At 48.1% G+C, this 17,249-nt stretch overlaps 7 protein-coding genes across 7 annotated transcripts; 5 read left to right on the forward strand and 2 right to left on the reverse strand.

The window, feature by feature from the left end:
- Positions 1 to 558: 558 nt before the first annotated feature.
- On the forward strand, positions 559 to 2,709 carry FSST1_002213 (ELMO/CED-12 family-domain-containing protein; the record flags this gene model as incomplete). The annotated part of the gene is made up of 1 exon (XM_083228179.1): positions 559 to 2,709. One exon carries the CDS (start codon positions 559 to 561, stop codon positions 2,707 to 2,709), a length of 2,151 nt encoding a protein of 716 aa, XP_083092395.1.
- A 2,935-nt stretch (positions 2,710 to 5,644) lies between these two features.
- Positions 5,645 to 7,281, forward strand: FSST1_002214 (PRA1 family protein-domain-containing protein; the record flags this gene model as incomplete). The annotated part of the gene is made up of 2 exons (XM_083228180.1): positions 5,645 to 6,169; positions 6,238 to 7,281. 2 exons carry the CDS (start codon positions 5,645 to 5,647, stop codon positions 7,279 to 7,281), a joined length of 1,569 nt encoding a protein of 522 aa, XP_083092396.1.
- Positions 7,282 to 7,748: 467 nt separating this feature from the next.
- FSST1_002215 (ubiquitin-conjugating enzyme/RWD-like protein) lies at positions 7,749 to 8,321 on the forward strand (the record flags this gene model as incomplete). The annotated part of the gene is made up of 2 exons (XM_083228181.1): positions 7,749 to 7,941; positions 7,996 to 8,321. 2 exons carry the CDS (start codon positions 7,749 to 7,751, stop codon positions 8,319 to 8,321), a joined length of 519 nt encoding a protein of 172 aa, XP_083092397.1.
- A 652-nt stretch (positions 8,322 to 8,973) lies between these two features.
- FSST1_002216 (mannosyltransferase complex subunit MNN9) lies at positions 8,974 to 10,152 on the reverse strand (the record flags this gene model as incomplete). The annotated part of the gene is made up of 2 exons (XM_083228182.1): positions 8,974 to 8,994; positions 9,046 to 10,152. 2 exons carry the CDS (start codon positions 10,150 to 10,152, stop codon positions 8,974 to 8,976), a joined length of 1,128 nt encoding a protein of 375 aa, XP_083092398.1.
- A 990-nt stretch (positions 10,153 to 11,142) lies between these two features.
- Positions 11,143 to 12,646, forward strand: FSST1_002217 (RNA-binding protein; the record flags this gene model as incomplete). Its single annotated transcript, XM_083228183.1, has 8 exons — positions 11,143 to 11,190; positions 11,296 to 11,379; positions 11,584 to 11,615; positions 11,667 to 11,698; positions 11,751 to 11,799; positions 11,853 to 11,919; positions 11,971 to 12,118; positions 12,171 to 12,646. 8 exons carry the CDS (start codon positions 11,143 to 11,145, stop codon positions 12,644 to 12,646), a joined length of 936 nt encoding a protein of 311 aa, XP_083092399.1.
- Positions 12,647 to 12,820: 174 nt separating this feature from the next.
- Positions 12,821 to 13,555, reverse strand: FSST1_002218 (uncharacterized protein; the record flags this gene model as incomplete). The annotated part of the gene is made up of 2 exons (XM_083228185.1): positions 12,821 to 12,868; positions 12,926 to 13,555. 2 exons carry the CDS (start codon positions 13,553 to 13,555, stop codon positions 12,821 to 12,823), a joined length of 678 nt encoding a protein of 225 aa, XP_083092400.1.
- A 2,562-nt stretch (positions 13,556 to 16,117) lies between these two features.
- On the forward strand, positions 16,118 to 17,176 carry FSST1_002219 (6-phosphogluconate dehydrogenase; the record flags this gene model as incomplete). Its single annotated transcript, XM_083228186.1, has 2 exons — positions 16,118 to 16,242; positions 16,309 to 17,176. The coding sequence occupies 2 exons, from the start codon at positions 16,118 to 16,120 to the stop codon at positions 17,174 to 17,176; spliced, it is 993 nt and encodes a 330-aa protein (XP_083092401.1).
- Positions 17,177 to 17,249: the final 73 nt, after the last annotated feature.

Consider the following 17,249-nt stretch of genomic DNA (forward strand, 5'->3'; position numbering starts at 1 on the left):
AATAGAAGCTTAAATAAAGTAGATTATTGGTATAATAATTTGTACAATGGAATCATGATCTTACGTACAGAGCCATAGTAACGCCCTACCTAGCATCAATGCCATTTTCCTCACTTATTCCAATTGATATGGTATAAGAGTCGGACTAGTCGACTTCTTATCACATTCGAGATGCTTAGTAGTGCCTAGGTGGCATTGGGTTTGAGACTCAAGCCTCCCCTGCTGGCAGACTGGCTAATCGGAAACCACTGGTGGAGTGGGGAGCTTCCCCAAACCTTTCTCGTTTTAATTTCAACCAGGGTCTTTGTTTAGTAGGGGACGGGAGATGGCGCAAAGACCAACAGCAACAGAGTCTCCTATAATTCTATTCCTCAATATACGGCTTTGATTCTCGACCCTACAAATCCAGGACGATCTATTCCTTGCAGGAGACCGTTCGCTTCTGTTTGAGATAAACGGCTGGGCAATGATTGCGATATAAGATCTTTGCTCTGTTGTATTTCTTTCCCCCTCTATCTGTTTACCCAATAGATCATCCCATCGATCTCGACCTCGACCATGGATCAAGCAGACATACCTGCGCTGCTGGCGCGCATGGCCAGCGATGAAGATGCGTCGCGCAAAATGGCAGTGTTCAAACTACAGAACTCGATTAACGATCCCGCTTTCGCCGACGTTTTCATTTCCTCCGGCGGTCTTGTCGTCCTCCGGCGACTTGTCATGACATCTGCCGGCAACACGCTTGCTTACTCTCTCCAAAGTTTAACACGGCTGCTAGAAGTCGATATGGGATGGGACATCTTCGAAGGCCCAACATCTGGCGATCTTGTCGAGCGCGTCGTCGAATTGATCGTTACAAACCCCCTGGTCAATATCTTGAGAGGTGCCATGTCGATCCTGGTCGCTCTTGTCGGCCATTCTCAGTCCACTCACCAAAGTGGTACCACGAACCGAACTCCAGTAACCTTTGGGTTCCGTGCCTTGAAGCCAGCCGTTGCTGTGTACCCGCAATTCTTCGAGTTGGTCATACAACAGTTGCAGAGCGCCGACCATGCTTTGTGTGCCAACGCTCTCATGTTGATCAACGCCCTGATCAGGGACGCCGTGTCAGACGATAGTACAATGAATGGCGGAAAAGTGAATGCTGGCTCGGGAGAGGACTGGGCGAAATTTATCAAGCGGCTGCAAGATCTGGGGCTGATTAAGGCTGTTCACAGGCTTATGCAGAGCTCTGCCCTTCAGGACCTAGCGCATCCCATGTTGGAATTTCAGACACTGACAAAGATATTATTGAGAAAATGGCGAGAGGTCGATGTTGATTTGGAGCGGCCCGAACATCGAAGAGCTCTCAAGGGACTTCATCTAGCGAGCGCACCGGAGCGAGTCCCTGTAAACGGCCATTCTCCGGGGCAAGACTTACACGAGGCGCCGACGAAGAAAGGGAGCAGGCGACACAATCCGGAGAAATGGAGGAGACTGGGATTCGAGACCGAGAGTCCTGCGCAGGAGTTCGACATGACCGGTTTCCTGGGTATGATGGATTTGACTGACTACGTACGCAAGAATGAAGATGGATTCCAAAAGATGTTGCTCGAGCAAGCTGGAAAACCTGCGTCTGGACGATGCCCTGTGGCTAGGGCCAGTTTTGCTGTTACCATGATCCTGTACGACCACTTCGACGTTGACAAGACGGATTTGGACGATGTCAGGAGTTACCAACTGTTGGAATCCAAAGACCACGACAGACTATTCAGACCCCTGCTGCTTCAGTGGTCTCGGCTACATACCGCAGGCCTGTATGCCTTTTTCCGTGTCTGGAAACTCACCGGCGCAGAACAAGGCGATTTTGAAAAGGTAGCCGAACTGGTTAGGATCCTGGTCGACTCAGTTGTTGGAGTCTCGAGAAGAACAAAGGATGTGGCTGAAGTCGAAGAAGAAATGCAAGAGTATGACGTACCACGACTACGAGAGCAACAAATGGGTCTTTTGGAGATGTCATTCGAGAATACCTGGGGCCAGCATCTACAGCAAGTGAGGGAAGAGCTAAAACAGGAGGCTCTGCAGTTCGTCAAGGAGCAGCGAATTCGATGCCTTCTTCAAGGATCTTGGTTCTCAAAGCCCACGCCAAAGCGAGACAATAACGGCCAAGTCAAACATCGACTATTTACACCTACGCCCTGGCGATATGCGAAACTATCTCACAATCGGCGATACTTACACTACGCTGATTTCGAAGAGAGGACAGTATCGGGCCCTGGGCTGGATTCACTCGCCGAAAAGGTTGATTTGAGCACCATCAGCTCCGTTGTTTCCAACGTATCTGCGCCCACTGAAGACACGCGAAGCACTTTCAGCGATATGATGGGCAAGGATTCTGCCCCAAAGACAACTACCAAGATCACTATCTACAGTTTTGTGAACCCCACTGAAGCATCGCGGGGAGCGGAGGCTAAGGAGCAGCCAATCTTGACGCTTTGGCCATTGAGTCACAGTCTGGCCTCAGAGTGGCTGGATGGTCTTTTGATGTTATTAAATCAAACTCCCATCACGGCAGAAACCAACAAACTGGTTAGTCTAGTGAGCGAGTACGGACTCAAAATCCGACTGTTGAATGTACGGATGGACACGGCCTTTGAGGGTCCGGAGCCCGGAGCTGGAGTGATTCCGAGCCGGGAGGGTCTGGATGATGACTACTTTTTTGAGGTCTGAGAAAACAGATAAGCCGTGGAAGTTACTTTCTCATTTGTTGTATGTGTTGGATTTTGGCGATTCATAATTATACCCCATTTCGTTACGCAAAGGAGCCAATTCGGGCAGGCATAGCGAGCATTGTTTAGACGAGACAAATACAGCTGTACTCGGTAGAAATTAATAATAGACAGACGAATGAGAATTGTACCTAGTCTGACACGTTGAGTATTAAACTAGACAAATGACTTGTCATGGACACGATTGTCTGTTGTTCCCTTGGTCGAGTAGCATACATAGTGCATATCATGACTAGTGCGTTGTTTACTTCCATACATGCCCGATGTAGGAAGTCCGAGACCCATAGTTGAGACTGGATATGCGAGATGCTTAGCACAGCTTTTCACCTTGAACTGCCCCGGAGAAGATTTCTACACAATGTCTCAGTTCTGCTTACAGATGCATGAGTTGTTGTTATTGTTTTCAATGTACTCGCTGAAGATCATATCCGAGCGAGGAAAGTTTCTGCTGTTTCTCAGATAGCGGTCACTCATGCAAAAGATGCATATGCAATGGTGACCAGTTCGGCTTCAGGCCGTTTCGGACGGGCCAAGGAAGCAGTCCGGGGGTACGGGGAGTTAGTGTCTACGGGTTCATGGATGGGTCGGCAAAGGTTCAGATACATACGTACCTAAGCTACCTATTTTGTGGGTAAGAGCTAAGAATCATGGAAAAGTCTGGACGATAGGTAAAGAAGACATTTCGTACCGAGCTTGTTGACAGTGGTTAGGTGTTGATACCGTAGTCATGCAGTTTAGGTTGGGAATTGCTGCATATAAACTCCACACGATTGAGTGCTTTTTTGCAAGAAACCGACTGATAGCCGAGTCAATAACCGAGTCAGAGTCTCCAGTCTCGAATAGAGGATCCTGAGGATATACATAGAAGCTGACAATTCGGAAGATTGTGGGTAATCTTCCGATCAAGACTGGATAGGATTCAACATAGGAACGAGGTTGGTGGTTGGCGATTGGCGGTTGGATGGAGCTTGGAGGAGTGGATCTGCAGATAGATCGTGGATCATGATGGTTGGATCGTGTAACGCTGGAGAGAGATCCAATAATGCTGGTCAGGCCAGGTCTATGGCCTGGCTGCCTGGTTTGATATGGGCTGAGTTTGTGAAGTACTACTCTATGAAACTATCACATGTGTTTTTGGGCAACTATCTTGGTATATACGATGCAGAGTTTCCAGTATTAATGCCATGAATTCTCAAACAGTTGGTCTCAGATACCCCTCCGACGTCCCTGGTGAAACTTCAATGTAAGAAAAAAGAAAGTCCAGTTAGACCAAAACTACCCCAAAATTTGTAGCTCGTCTGGCGGTAAACTGGGGATAGCTGCAACACACGTCAAAAGCGGTGACGCCTCGTCTTCCACTTGGCTTGCTGCAACTGGTGTCGCGTGCATAACCTAGCGTGAGGCCCCTCTTTCTGCCACTGCAGTTACAGTAGCAGTAAGTACAGTTTGAACGTTGAGTAAAAGAGTCCGTTCACAGGAAGGGCAAAAAAAGTTACAACCCAGTTTTTGCTGTACGAGCTTACAAGCAAACTCCCGGAGGGGTCATGGAAGTTCCCCTCCATTGGAGCCCAGCGGAAAGAGGAGTAACTAGATAGAAAGAAAGAAGAAGAAAAAAAGGTGTCAGGGTTGCGGTGTGCGATTCGATTCGATGCATGATCGTCCGTCTGTGGTTGTCCCATCCATGTTCTCGACTTGTTGGACTTTGTTTTCCAAGGCGTTCCCAAGAGAGTAGGTAAAAAAATGCGGAGCTAGATACCCAAGACCCCAAGGTAGTTCCTCTATTTATTTTTGCCTTTTCCCTTGGATTCTCTTCTTTTCCTTTCCTTCTTTTGCTTTTCTTGATCAGTCAAGTCAGTCAGTGACATGACCCTCTTCCTTTAAAACCTCATTGTTTAGGTTTTGGAGAGGGGCAGAAGAAGACACCTAAGGTTTCAGTACCTACGAATTACACTCAGCCTCTCTCTCATATACAGGGAGAGAGGCATCGTTACGGGCTGCCAGCCCAGAAACTGGCTGAGGATCAGTCAGTCCCATTACCAACAGAACATCCCTTTGGGATATTTTGTATTGATCGAATTCCTTTCTCCGAGCTCGGTACGTATTCACTGCTTTTACTCCCCTGTGGAGATGGGCTCCTCTTCTGTTTCGTCTCACTCAACCCTGCCAAGTTGGAAACCGTTTGGCACTGGAAGAGGAGACTGGAGGAGAGGACCCCCCTGAAGCCCAGCCCAAGCCAGAGCCCAAAAACTAACAGAAGCCCTGCCAGCAAATCACGACTCGGAGAAAAAAAAGTTGTCCCCCAAAAAGGACAGCCAATCTTATCGGAAATCTGTACAGTACTTGATTGTACTGGACGGTGTACACCAAGAGAACAACCTCCCTCCCCCTGAACTTATCTCTCGACATTACAATCGCAATTTGCGACATTCCTTTCTCTCTTGGACCGAAACTTTCTCTTGCATCGCGAGTAATTGCGCTTTGGTATGTTTTACCCCCCTTAAACATTTCCTTATCCAATTCTATTTTCGTCAGCTCGTGGCTTTCGCTTTGATTACTTAGCCTGCGCCTCGTATCCCCCCTGGCCATCTTACTTTCTTCTGCCAGCTTGTCCTTAACTTTTTTTTTTTATTCTGTTGCCTGCTTTCATTATTATCCTTTCTTGTGCTAACCTTTGTTTCCTTCATTCAGCTCATTACAAGAGTATCCATTCTTTACCTTGAACGCGCAATCGGCTTTCGTCATTCTTCGTGATCGATAATTCTGTTGCCTATATACCAAGGCCATAAAAGCATTCACTCTCGATTCGCTTATACTCTTTTCGCACTACAACACTCTACGATACTACCTATCTACCTACACCAAACAACTCGCCCATCATGTCTCGCATTCAGATCCCGCTCGACGTTATTACGTCCCGCCTCAACTTTGGCGACCGCTTCCAGAGCCTTCGATCTGGTCCTCTCAGCGGGCGCTTCTCCAACCTGCGACCTGTCAACGAGTTCCTCGACTTCAAGCGTCTCTCCAAGCCTAACAACTTTGTTGAGATGCAGTCGCGAGTCAACTACAACCTGAGCCACTACTCCAGCAACTATGCTGTCGTCTTTGTTATGCTCAGTATCTATGCCCTCCTCACCAACTGGTTGTTGCTCTTCGACATCATCCTTGTGGTTGTGGGCATGTGGTTCATTGGAAAGCTCGACGGACATGATCTTGAAATTGGCACCTTCCGTGCCTCGTGTTCGCAGCTTTACACTGCACTTGTTTGTGTCGCCGTGCCTCTGGGTCTGATTGCTTCGCCTTTCTCGACCCTACTCTGGCTCATTGGCGCATCTGGCGTGACCATCCTCGGTCACGCTGCATTTTTGGATAAGCCCATCGATGAGGCTTTTTCCGGGGAGGCGGTCTAAGTGGTCGGCCGCAATCTCCCGAATTCGCGCCCCAATGGGGAAGACCATCGAGGCGCAGGCAGAGGAGAACAGAAGGGGGTGCTGCGTCTCGCGGACGTCCAGGGGGAGACGTCCGTGTGGAGGAATTGGATTCAGGTGACGATGCACGAGGTGTCGGTGCTTCGTCAGGATCTCGCTTTGCGAGTGACCCTCTTCGTTTTACAGGAATGGATGTGGGCAACTCTGAACGGGGCTTGGTTCGCAGGGGTCATTATGATGACTCGGAGGATTCAGAAGATGATAGCGAAAGCAGTGAAGATGAGGAGTTCGAGCAATATATTGCAGAGCTGGCTTCTCATGACCCAGAGGAGGCGCTGGTCCAGTCGGCGATGCACCGCATCGAACGTGCAAAGGCCAGGGGAAGAACAGATGTCGATCTCAACGATGAAGAAATTGCAGCTTTGGAGCGACGACGCAAGCGAGACGAGGCCGCCAAGAAGAAGAAGAGCAGCAAGAAGCGCACCAAGGACCCGTCACGAGTCGCTGTGCCTCTGACCCAGCTCGAGTCTACATCATCACGCAAAAAGAAGGAATCATTCACAAGCCAGTCAAGGCAGCCATCTCGATCAAACAGCAATCTTACTGAGGGTCATACGCGCTCTTCTGTGAGCAGCCTTCCTCCAACAGCAACAGCAGGCCGACCACGCTCAGGCACTACTACCTCATCTCAAAGTCGAGTGAGGGCGCCATCAGCTAGTCGACAGCCTTCTGACAGTTCAGTTGTTCGCCGAGGCAGGAACTCAAGCCAAGCCCCCTCGGATCCTTTCCAGTTCCAAGTTGCAGGTGCACAGCGCAACTCTGGATCCCGAAAGAGTTCTCGCCAAGTCCATGATGATGGCACAAGTGAGAGCGAGGACAGCGAGGAGGAGTATGATGGAAGGGAAGATTCCATCGAGACGACTTCCAGTGATGGCAGCGGCGCTCAGATTGTTGTTGAAGAATCATCTCCTGAGCCTGTCAAGCCCGAGTCTACCAGGAGAAATCCTACCCGATCTTCTACTTCGTCCTCTACATCCAAGCGAAAGACGACAACAACAACAACATCCAGTGCACGCCGGAAGAAGTAAAGAGTTATGATACTAGGACAAAGAATACCCCCGGTTAGAAAAAACAGAGTCTCTATTCAGTGTTGAAGAATTATTATCTATTTGGTCAGATTGAAATGAATTTCTTGTGATTCTATGTGCTTAACATTGTTCTTTTGCTGTTTGTTTGGACCCTTCAACTTTCACATGAAAGGGGCCGTTGATCTTTACTTCACCCATCTAGCTCGAGCCACATCAGCACAGCCACTGGCAGATGTATCATCCCTCGGCTCTGTCCGATGTGACCCCTGTAACTGTTGCCAACACCGAGGGGAAAGTCCCAGTGCAACGGAGGAACCTAGCTACAACTGACGAAATAGTCACGACCCCAGACCGGACCATCATCTCCAAGGGTCTCAACTGGATATCCCTAGTCTCCAACTTCAATCCTCCACCAACCCCGACGGCACACCAAACTCTACTATCCGATAGCGCAATATCGCACAGCCATGCCACCTTCGTCATCAAACACAGCCGCTGCGTCGCGAAGTGCGAGTAAGCGACTGATTAAAGAGCTGGAGACATGGAGTAGAGAACAAAAGGAAGAGAAGGGCATTGAGCGCCTCGGGCCTGTCAATGAAGGCGATTTGATGGAGTGGGAAGCTGTCATCAACGGACGGGGTATAGGACAAGGTTATGATGGTTTGTCTCCCTCTCGTGATTTTGATTTGCGCATTTACTGATACTCCCCAAAAGAAGGACGCTGGCTTGTCAACATCTCCATTCCGTCGACATACCCTCTCGCACCGCCAAAGATGACCTTTGTTACAGCTATCGTGCACCCCAACATTGCGCTGCAGAACGGAGAAATCTGCCTCGATCTTCTCAAGGATGCCTGGACTCCAGCTTATAGTGTTCTTGAATGTGTGCGCGCCGTGCGCATGTTGCTTGGGTGTCCCGAGACGGACAGTCCTTTGAATGTTGACGTCGCAGCGCTGTTGCGCTCGGGTGATGTGCTGGGTACGCGGAAGCTAGTCGAGTTCTGGTGTCGGGATTCTGATTCGAGATACGAGGGGCCATGATATGTCGTTTTGACTACGTTTGATATGGGATATGCAAGAGACGGTAGTGGTTTGGGATGATGCTATGGAGTTATTGGGTTCAATCTTGGCGGCGGTTTGTTTACAAGTTGGAAATCAGGATGGGCTGTACAAGTTTTACATACACGCATGAAGCGACAGCAGATAATCCTCAGAACTTACACGGCAAAACCAGACAATATCTTTATGACGACGTATTTACAGCCGAAATTAGCCTCAGGGAGACGGAGAATCATGGAAACAGTATAACAAATGCATCCGTAGATGCTCATCTATTCCGCAGTCCTTCCTCCATGCTCAAGCTTTCTTACTAGAACACCTGTGTAAACCAATTCAATATGCTCATCCCTGCCAAGATGGCTTGATTTCCCTGCACCTGCCCGCATTCCTCAAGTTATAACGCTTCCCCTTCGCCTCCTTGTTTTTGGAAAAGAATTGTTCAAAGGATGCACTACTAAAACGCCGTGACCCATACCCGCCCAAATTGAATCATGAATTGTCCATGGCTACAACAAAGCAGCCATTCCGTTCGCCTTCTTCCAATACGCCATAGCCTTTTTCAACACTAGAAGTTGTGAAAGGGAATGGCAAGGCAGTGAAATTAGTTGCCGATGCAAAGTTGATACGGCAACGTCTACTCGTTGTAGTGGTAGACCTAGATAATTGTTAATAAGGATTTCCACAGCGTTAAATGAAAGTTACTGACCTTATAGTTGGGAAGGCCCCATGACTGCCAGCCTAACCGCTTCGCCATCTTGGCGAATCCCTCGGTCTCAATGAGATGGTAGAAAGAGAATGGAGGAAACATGGCACCATCACGATGGACGTCGGCCTTAACTAGGAGGGCAGTACCCCCAACGCCATCGAGTGGTAAGAGCATGTTGCGATCGCCGCCTTCAGTCGCCAGGTACGCCATGAGCATTCGGTATGTAGGCATTTCGGCATAGCCCTCGAGAAGAATGTCGTCAGGGCCCATCTTGGCGGCAAGGGCCTGCGCCGTCTCGCTGTCTTGCCAGCTGTTGAAATCGTACGGACGCTCAGACATTTGCTTGTGCTCCTCATCATAGTATCGCTGGAAGCAGTTGGGGACAATGAGCGGCTTGTCATAGGAAGCGAGATCCTGAATCAGTGTTGGCGGTGTTTCAATAATGTCGGCATCCAGCCACAGAACCCAGGATGTGTCCGGACCGAGGGTAGTAAAGAGCAGAGAATTACGAGCCTTGGACATGACTGCACGGCGGGCCTTTTGGTTCTTGAGCTTGTGACGCTCGCTTTCGTCCTGAGACAAAATGGCAGGCTCGAAATCCTGTCGCAGGATGATAATGCTCTTGAACTTTTCGGCTTCGCGGCCATGCTTCTGTGTCTTGTGGATAAACTCCTGTAATTCGGCGGTGGCTTGGTTACCCTCCTTAGTCTTGGGCAGAATGAAACCCAGAGTGATAAGTTCATGAGGATAACTCAATCGCAAAAGATTCTCCCAATAGCCGGGATAGAATCGCGACATGGGAGTCAGAATGAGGACATTTTCTCGGTTCTTAATGGGCTCGGTGGTAATGGTGACATTGTTAAGGTTGTAATGCACGACGGGTGGTGGCTTGAGAGGCACGCCAGATCGGGATTTTGACTTTCGGTACGGTGAAGTCGGCGGCGACAAATGATGCTCTGCGGTAACGGATTCGAACCGTCTAGCGGTGACGGATTTGCCGGAAGGCGAAACGAGAAAGACGATGATGAAGATGCATAGGATCGCTCCAAGCGCAAGGGTGATGGGATTCGTCTTTTTGAGACGAACAGCCCCCATGGGACGGGCCATGAGTACTGTTTTACCGCGCCTACGAGGCGATGGAGGAAAGTTCGGTTATGTAGAAACGTGCGACAGCACGGGCTATCGCAGACAAATCGAGGGCATCAAGTGGGAAAGTTCGAAGCTGGTTGAAGATGCGCCGCAGAGGGAGATGCTGGGAAGAAGTATCAGGGGGTTTTTGGTTCGTCGGTGGCAGATTAAAGGGTACGATTATAGGTTTCGGAGGGCGCAGAAGAGGAAATGACAGAAACGAAAGAAACGGCCATAAAAAAAGATCAGACCGTGAGATGGGAAGGAATACGAAAGATGGATGGGCTTCTGGCCTGCCAGTACGGAGGGATAATTAAGACACGACGACTGATTGAGGGTTCAGTCCAATTGGAGTATCCCATAACAGGTCTAGCGGCAAATCGGTTGGTCCGCTAGGGGGGTTCCAGCAGCTGGGACTTCTATTATTATCCAGCGACGCAGGTATTTTCCGTATAATCATACTAATCTTGTTGGAAAAAGGGTAGGATTATTGATATTCTTACAGGATGTGTGAGATTACTTACAGTGACGATTACGGTCATTCAATGTGTTCTCTAGCCTGATCATGGAGATTTGAAGATACTATTGACTACCTTAGTAAGGTAGAAGAAAGTGTTTCTCGAATCTGAGGCTTATTTCAGGAGTTTTAAGATATTACAGAATGACGCAGTTGTAATCACTTGGATAGGACACAACATGTCTGATAGTAAATAGGTATGGTAAAATACAATAGACTAATGCTCTTTGTGAGTCTCAGTCTCCCATATCCTTGAAAGTACGTACCATGACTATTGTTCTCCAAGTCATAGCAATCCCCACATTTATAGTCTACAACGCCCAAATGTGGCTGCGCCCATGACATCTGCTCCCCGTCCATCCATCACAACCTCTCCTTCCTCTTCAACTTAATTCTTTCCAATATTTCACTGTCGCAAATTCTGCCAATCTTCCTTGAAAATATCGATAATCATGGCTGACAAGATGGATCGCGGTCTCGATGAGATCATTGCTGATACTGTAAGTTTTCAATTTCCCATCCAGCTCCTATTGTTTTATGCCGTCTATGCACGCGCTCTCGACTCGTCTCAATGATCTAGGCTGACCTCTTTCTCTCCTTTACAGCGCTCCAATCGACCTCGCAACAACCGTGGACAAGGTCGCCGACGTGAACCGCGTAACGATTTCCCTCGCGATGGTGTTAGAAAGGTTCGTACATGCGCCATTCCCGTCATCATGAGGCTTTGTTGACATGGGCGGTGCAGGTGGACTTCCCTCGCTCTCCAATGATGCCTACTCGACCTGTACAACCCTCCTCGCAACTCATCCTTTCGATGCTCGGAGCTCTTGTCGATTGAACGGCTTTCCACTCTGAAAACCCCTTGCTGACCAGAGCATCCTTCCCCTTTGCAGTCTGCTCGCGACGATTCACGAAACATCGACAGGTTAGTTATGCTCAGCCCGTTTGACTTCGCACCGTTGCTAATATTATGCAGTGAATGGGTCCACGACCGATTCGAAGAGAACAGTAATACTCAACACTTCCCCTAACCCACGACACCGTTTTGACCATCGTTTAGACAACCGCCGGGCACCTGCTCCTCGCCGTCGCCGCGAATCCCCAGAACAGTGCGTACCTCTGATATTCGAGCAAAATACACCTCTAACCTTGGCCAACATAGAGACTCCAAGGGCACAAAGATCCGTGTTGCAAACGTTCACTACGACCTTACCGATGATGACCTCTCTGTACGTCGCACATCCGCAACAATCATTCTGCAGCTACTCATAAAATTTTAGGAGCTCTTCCAACGAATTGGGCCTGTCAGTCGTCTCCAGCTACGATATGATCGCGCTGGACGATCTGAGGGCACCGCCTACGTGACCTACGAACGAAGAGAGGACGCCGAGGAGGCGGTCAAACAATTCGATGGTGCCAATGCTAACGGTGAGCTCATCCTTGAACGCTTTGTTTATGCGGTCAGACTAACCAAATACAGGCCAACCTATTCAATTGACTCTTCTGCCCAACCGAAACCCATTTGATACTGCCGTTATGCCCGGCCGTTCACTTGCAGAGCGTATTTCAAGCCCAGGGGACAGAAGATCGCATTCACCCCACCGCCGACGCGATGACGATGACGCCGCCCGAAGGGGAATTGATAGATATGTTCCCGGTCAAGGCTCTCGTCGAAGCCCAATGCCTCGAGGCCGTGGTCGCCGTCCTGGTGCTCGACGTGACGGCAGAGAAGGAGGTAGAGACCAGGAGGGAGGCCGAGGTGGCCGAGGCAGCCGCCCTTCTAAGAAGACACAGGAGGAACTTGACGCTGAGATGGCCGACTACTTTGGCGGAGACAGCGCGCCCGCAGAGCTCGCAGAGCCCGCTAACCAGCAAGATGCACCTCCCGCTCAAGCACCCGTAGCCGTGCAACCTCAAGCACAAGCTGCCGCTGACGATATCGACATGATTGAGTAGACGTGTTGTCATTGTTCTGACACTATTATCTCAGTATGCTCGCAACTATGTACACCACCGAAATGTTTGGCGCATTTCTACCAAAATCCCCACCTTGAGATTGACCTCCTTGTTAATAATTGAAATGTCATTTTATAGTTATATTGAGTTGTTCAATCGGAATAGAAAACTTGATCAACCCCCTTGTGTGTTGCGTCGATTCCATGCATACGATAGGGATCCCTGGTACTTGTCAGCTCAAAGAGTTGGGGAAAGGCATCGTACGATATGACAACATACCCCCGAGAATCCCAGATTTCGGCCTGTTACAAGGCCGTTGAACGACATATCGACATTGATACTCATGTTGAAGCTGACACTGTTCCTGTTGATGGGCGCTCGCTGTGGCCCATTAGTGTTGTGGCCATGCATCGTCGTCTGCTCACTATAACTCCTTGTACCGCGTGTCATGCCACCGTTGTTCTGGGTTGTTATCCAACGTGTAGTTTCATTTCGAGTCTGCGTGATTGTGAATGGAGAACCTGGTGTGGTTTTGACGTCTCGGTCTGTTGACCTTCTTGCTAGTTGTCGAGGAGGTAGGTCTTCCACACTTCCGTCTGAGTCTGAGTCGTAGTCCGAAGAGTCTTCTTCTGATGAAGTCTCTTCGTCTGATGATAGATAGACGCTCTCGGCATCGTCGGCATCGTTATCTTCTGATGATTCGACTCTTTTTTGCTTTTGTTTTGGTGTGAATGTCTTTACTGGTACTGTTGTGTCGGCTTCTTCTATCTCATCTGGTTGTCGCGGTGTTGAAGTTGACGTAGGCTGTGATTCCTTCTTGTTCTTTTTTGTTTGTGACGATTTAGGTGTTTTAGAAGAGGATTGGTTCGCCTTCTTTGATGAAGTTGCTGATGTATCTGGGGGAGCCATGATAGTCTTGTAGTCAGATATGTGGGAAAAGGTTAGATGGATTTTCGTTCAGGTAGCTTAGTTTGATAATGAATAGATTGAATGATGGCTTCAACTATCATACAGTTCATAACATCCACTGTCAAAGGTTCGTCATCATGTGCTATCTTGTGAGAGGCGAATCGGGTTATGAATGGTCCCCGAGACATCAGAAACAGGGTCGGATCCTTGAGAGTGACGTCGCTCTCACAGCCAACAACAGTATCGCCGTATAAGCCTCGGCTTGAATTTGAGTGGTTGGTTATCATGTCATTTGATCCTCTAGAAATCAACACCAAACTATAAAGATATTTATTATTTTTGCTGGCCTTATCAGTAGTTGCTTAATGGTGCTTAAGAGCTCTTCATGTCGTATCTAGCGAGTAATTAAGCTCATCTATCGATCGGGTGGCGACCGTTGGATATAACGGTGGGGGATATCCACTAATCAATTAACTTCGCATTCGTGTAAGTATAACTAGCCAACATGATTTTCTTTTATTAAAATACAACATTCATTCTTATCCCAAAATCTTCTCTTAAGATTTGCGTAATCTCAAACCGTGATTCGGCCTCTGCAAATTTCGCCGCCTCCTGACATCTTTCCTCTAAACCATCATCTTGGTCGTTCTCAAGCAGCAAATAAATCATATCCAACCTTCCGTGCTCTGCAGCTCCTTGAAGTGCTGTTCGGCCTCCCACCAAAGTAGCTGGAGCGTTGATTAAAGCCCCGTTCTCGAGAAGAAAGATGGCTATTTTGAAATGCCCTTACATTACTACAAACTGGAGCGCAGGTGCGCCATAGTGTAAGGCTGGCTAGGCATTTATGTCCAGACCCTTTACAACAAGACTTTTAACCATCTTGAGATTTCCAGCATTGCAAGCCGCTTGGAGTGTAGTCTTTCATTTGCTCCAAAAGGCAGGTGTGTGGATGTTAGCTCCTACAGCTAAGAGGATGGTGATAAGCTCTCTGTGATTAGAATTTACAGCGAGACAAGTTGGGTCAGCTGTTGGTGGTGGAATAGAAAACCCCAAAGCCAGACGGATTCATGCACTATTTCTCATCAAGTCCTCCTCTTGACATTTTCTTCCTGCTCTACGTCAACTGGAAGGGTAAGACTGAGTGCCGATCAGAAACAGGTTAACTGAGAATCACCTACCTAGGTACCTACCTCCCTACCTATGGCCAAGTCCTCGAGGAGGTCTCTTTTAACTAACCTCGAATATATATGCTCAACCACGCAGTCTGTATTGCATATGGGCTTAGTATCACTTGTAGGCATACTGTATTTTGTATGTATCTTGGTTATGCCATAGTGTATGTTGTTGCTTCGATGTTTCCTTTCTGTATAAGCCACCTGTGATATCGTCCTTAAGTAGACGAAGACCCGGGTTCCCTGTCATCTTTCCTCCACAATGCCATGTCCGTCCGAAATTCGCTTTGGTCATTTCTTCGTACACTTAACCAGAATTCGTTTTGCCAGGGGTCGAGTATTAACGCGCAGCCAACTTCTCTAGATCTCTCTTTGGCCCTTTCTTGGTATATTCGTCCAGAATTCCCATATTCATTTGTTATAACTATCGCCCACTCTCGGGATGACTCTCTATTCAGTACTTTCTCCTCCAACTTGACTCTTCTGTTTTCGAGTTATCCTTCTCATTCCAGACGTAAACTTCCTAACACCACTCACTACTAATGGTCGTATCTCAAGAAGCTATCATTGCCATAGTTGGCATTGTTGTCAATCTTCCTACTTTCTGTCTCGTCTTTTGGCATATCTGGGACAGAAGAAGAAAAGGATTGGAGATGAATAGAACATCAGGTACAATATCATGATTCAGCTACATGTTCTTGCTTCTGATAGTCACCTGCCAGCGAATCATATATACAGTCATACTCTTCTCTTACAGCGTCTCCGGTTCACAAACAACATCTCGCTTGGCCTTTTGATGCCCCGTGCAATTCCCCGAGCCCATATTAGGTCTCCTGAATGGGAGTCCTAGCGATTATCACAATACTCTTCCACTGAAACGTCTCTATGTAACGGATACTGAAAAGGCTATGGCTCAGAGGTTGTGGGCAGTTGCAAAGTATATGAGAAGAAGTCGGTGCCAGTGGCAAACATTCGAAGCTTTCCAAGATAATTTATATACAAGAAAGGTATCTGGAGATATCGGACGACGACTATGTTATATGTTATCAATCTATAAACCATGTGCGATTGGATAATCGGAGCAAAAGGGCAACGTGGAAAGGGGAGTCAGTCACTCGTGATATTTGACGACACAATTGTGTTTTTTTCAAGCCATATATACTCTATTCAATCAAAGCCGTCTTTCAAGTTTACTATAACATGTCTCTCAATAAGCTTTTTATGCCATTGTTGTCGGATCATGGTATCCGATGAGCTGAGAGTATAGCCAGTTTGTCGCTTACATGGACGGCTTATCATACCCTGTTCCCCCGCCTCCGTCCATCCCCATCAAGTAATTATCTCAAACATACTCGTAACTTTGGCAACTGGTTATCCAGCATCTACAATCATGTCAAACGTATCTGAATCTGAGCCAAAGATAGGACTATTGTCCATTGGCGACATGGGCGTCGGCATTGCAAAGCTGCTCATTGCCCATGGCTTCGTTGTCGCAACTAACATCTCTGGCCGAAGGTGACAAACCATCCGACACTACCACTACCCCACGCATCAAGATAATAAAACTGACAATGACCTTAGCCAAGACACGATTGAACGGGCTCGTGATGCCCAAGTTGAGCTCTTCGAGTCTGATACTGAGCTGGTGCAAAAAAGCTCAGTTATACTCTCAGTCGTTCCACCCAAGGACGCCGAGGCTATAGCCGCTCGTATTGTTAAAGCGGTAAAGGACTCAGCAAGCGAGAAAGAGCTTTACTTGGTCGATCTTAATGCAGTTGCGCCTTCAACAATCAAATCTATCGCAGCGTCTGTTAAAAAGGAAGATGTACCTATACGATTTGTCGATGGAAGCATACTGGGGCAGTCTCCGAAACTGACAGCATCATCCGACGTCCAAGCCAAATCATCTAGTAGCAGCGACTTTTCCAACTGGTACCGTCCTAGCATCCCCATCTCGGGACCAGATTTGTTGACTTCACTACCTCATGGCGAGAAACTCATTTCTGTGCTTAACATGAACTACATCTCCCCTGATATTGGCGCAGCAAGTGGACTAAAGATGTGTTTCGCTTCCTTGACCAAAGGATTCACTGCCATTGCGACGCAGTCTTTCACAACGGCCCACAACCTTGGGGTTTTGGGTGCTCTCAAGGAGGAGCTTGGCACATTCTACCCAACTATCCTCGCCACCGCTGAAAAGGGCGTGCCCAGTATGCCACCTAAAGCCTATCGCTGGGTTCGAGAGATGGAAGAGATCGCTCTCACTTTTCACGAAGAATCAGGTTGGGACAAGGGTATGTTCGAGGGTGCTGCAAATATCTACAGGGCTATTGCAGAAGATGAGGTACTTGGACAGGAAAAGGTTGGTAAGAGAAAGCGTGGAACCACTTTGGACGATGTGGCAGCAGCAGCAGAGGGTCTACAGAAGAAGAGAAAGTCACAGCAGTAGTAACAATGGACAACTATAGCACATATCTCTATCTCTTAGACATTAGAAGGGGGTAGATATACATTTCTATAGT

Source organism: Fusarium sambucinum, chromosome IV, assembly GCF_050947815.1.
Source record: "Fusarium sambucinum isolate potato_lamoka chromosome IV, whole genome shotgun sequence".
NCBI lineage: Eukaryota > Fungi > Ascomycota > Sordariomycetes > Hypocreales > Nectriaceae > Fusarium > Fusarium sambucinum.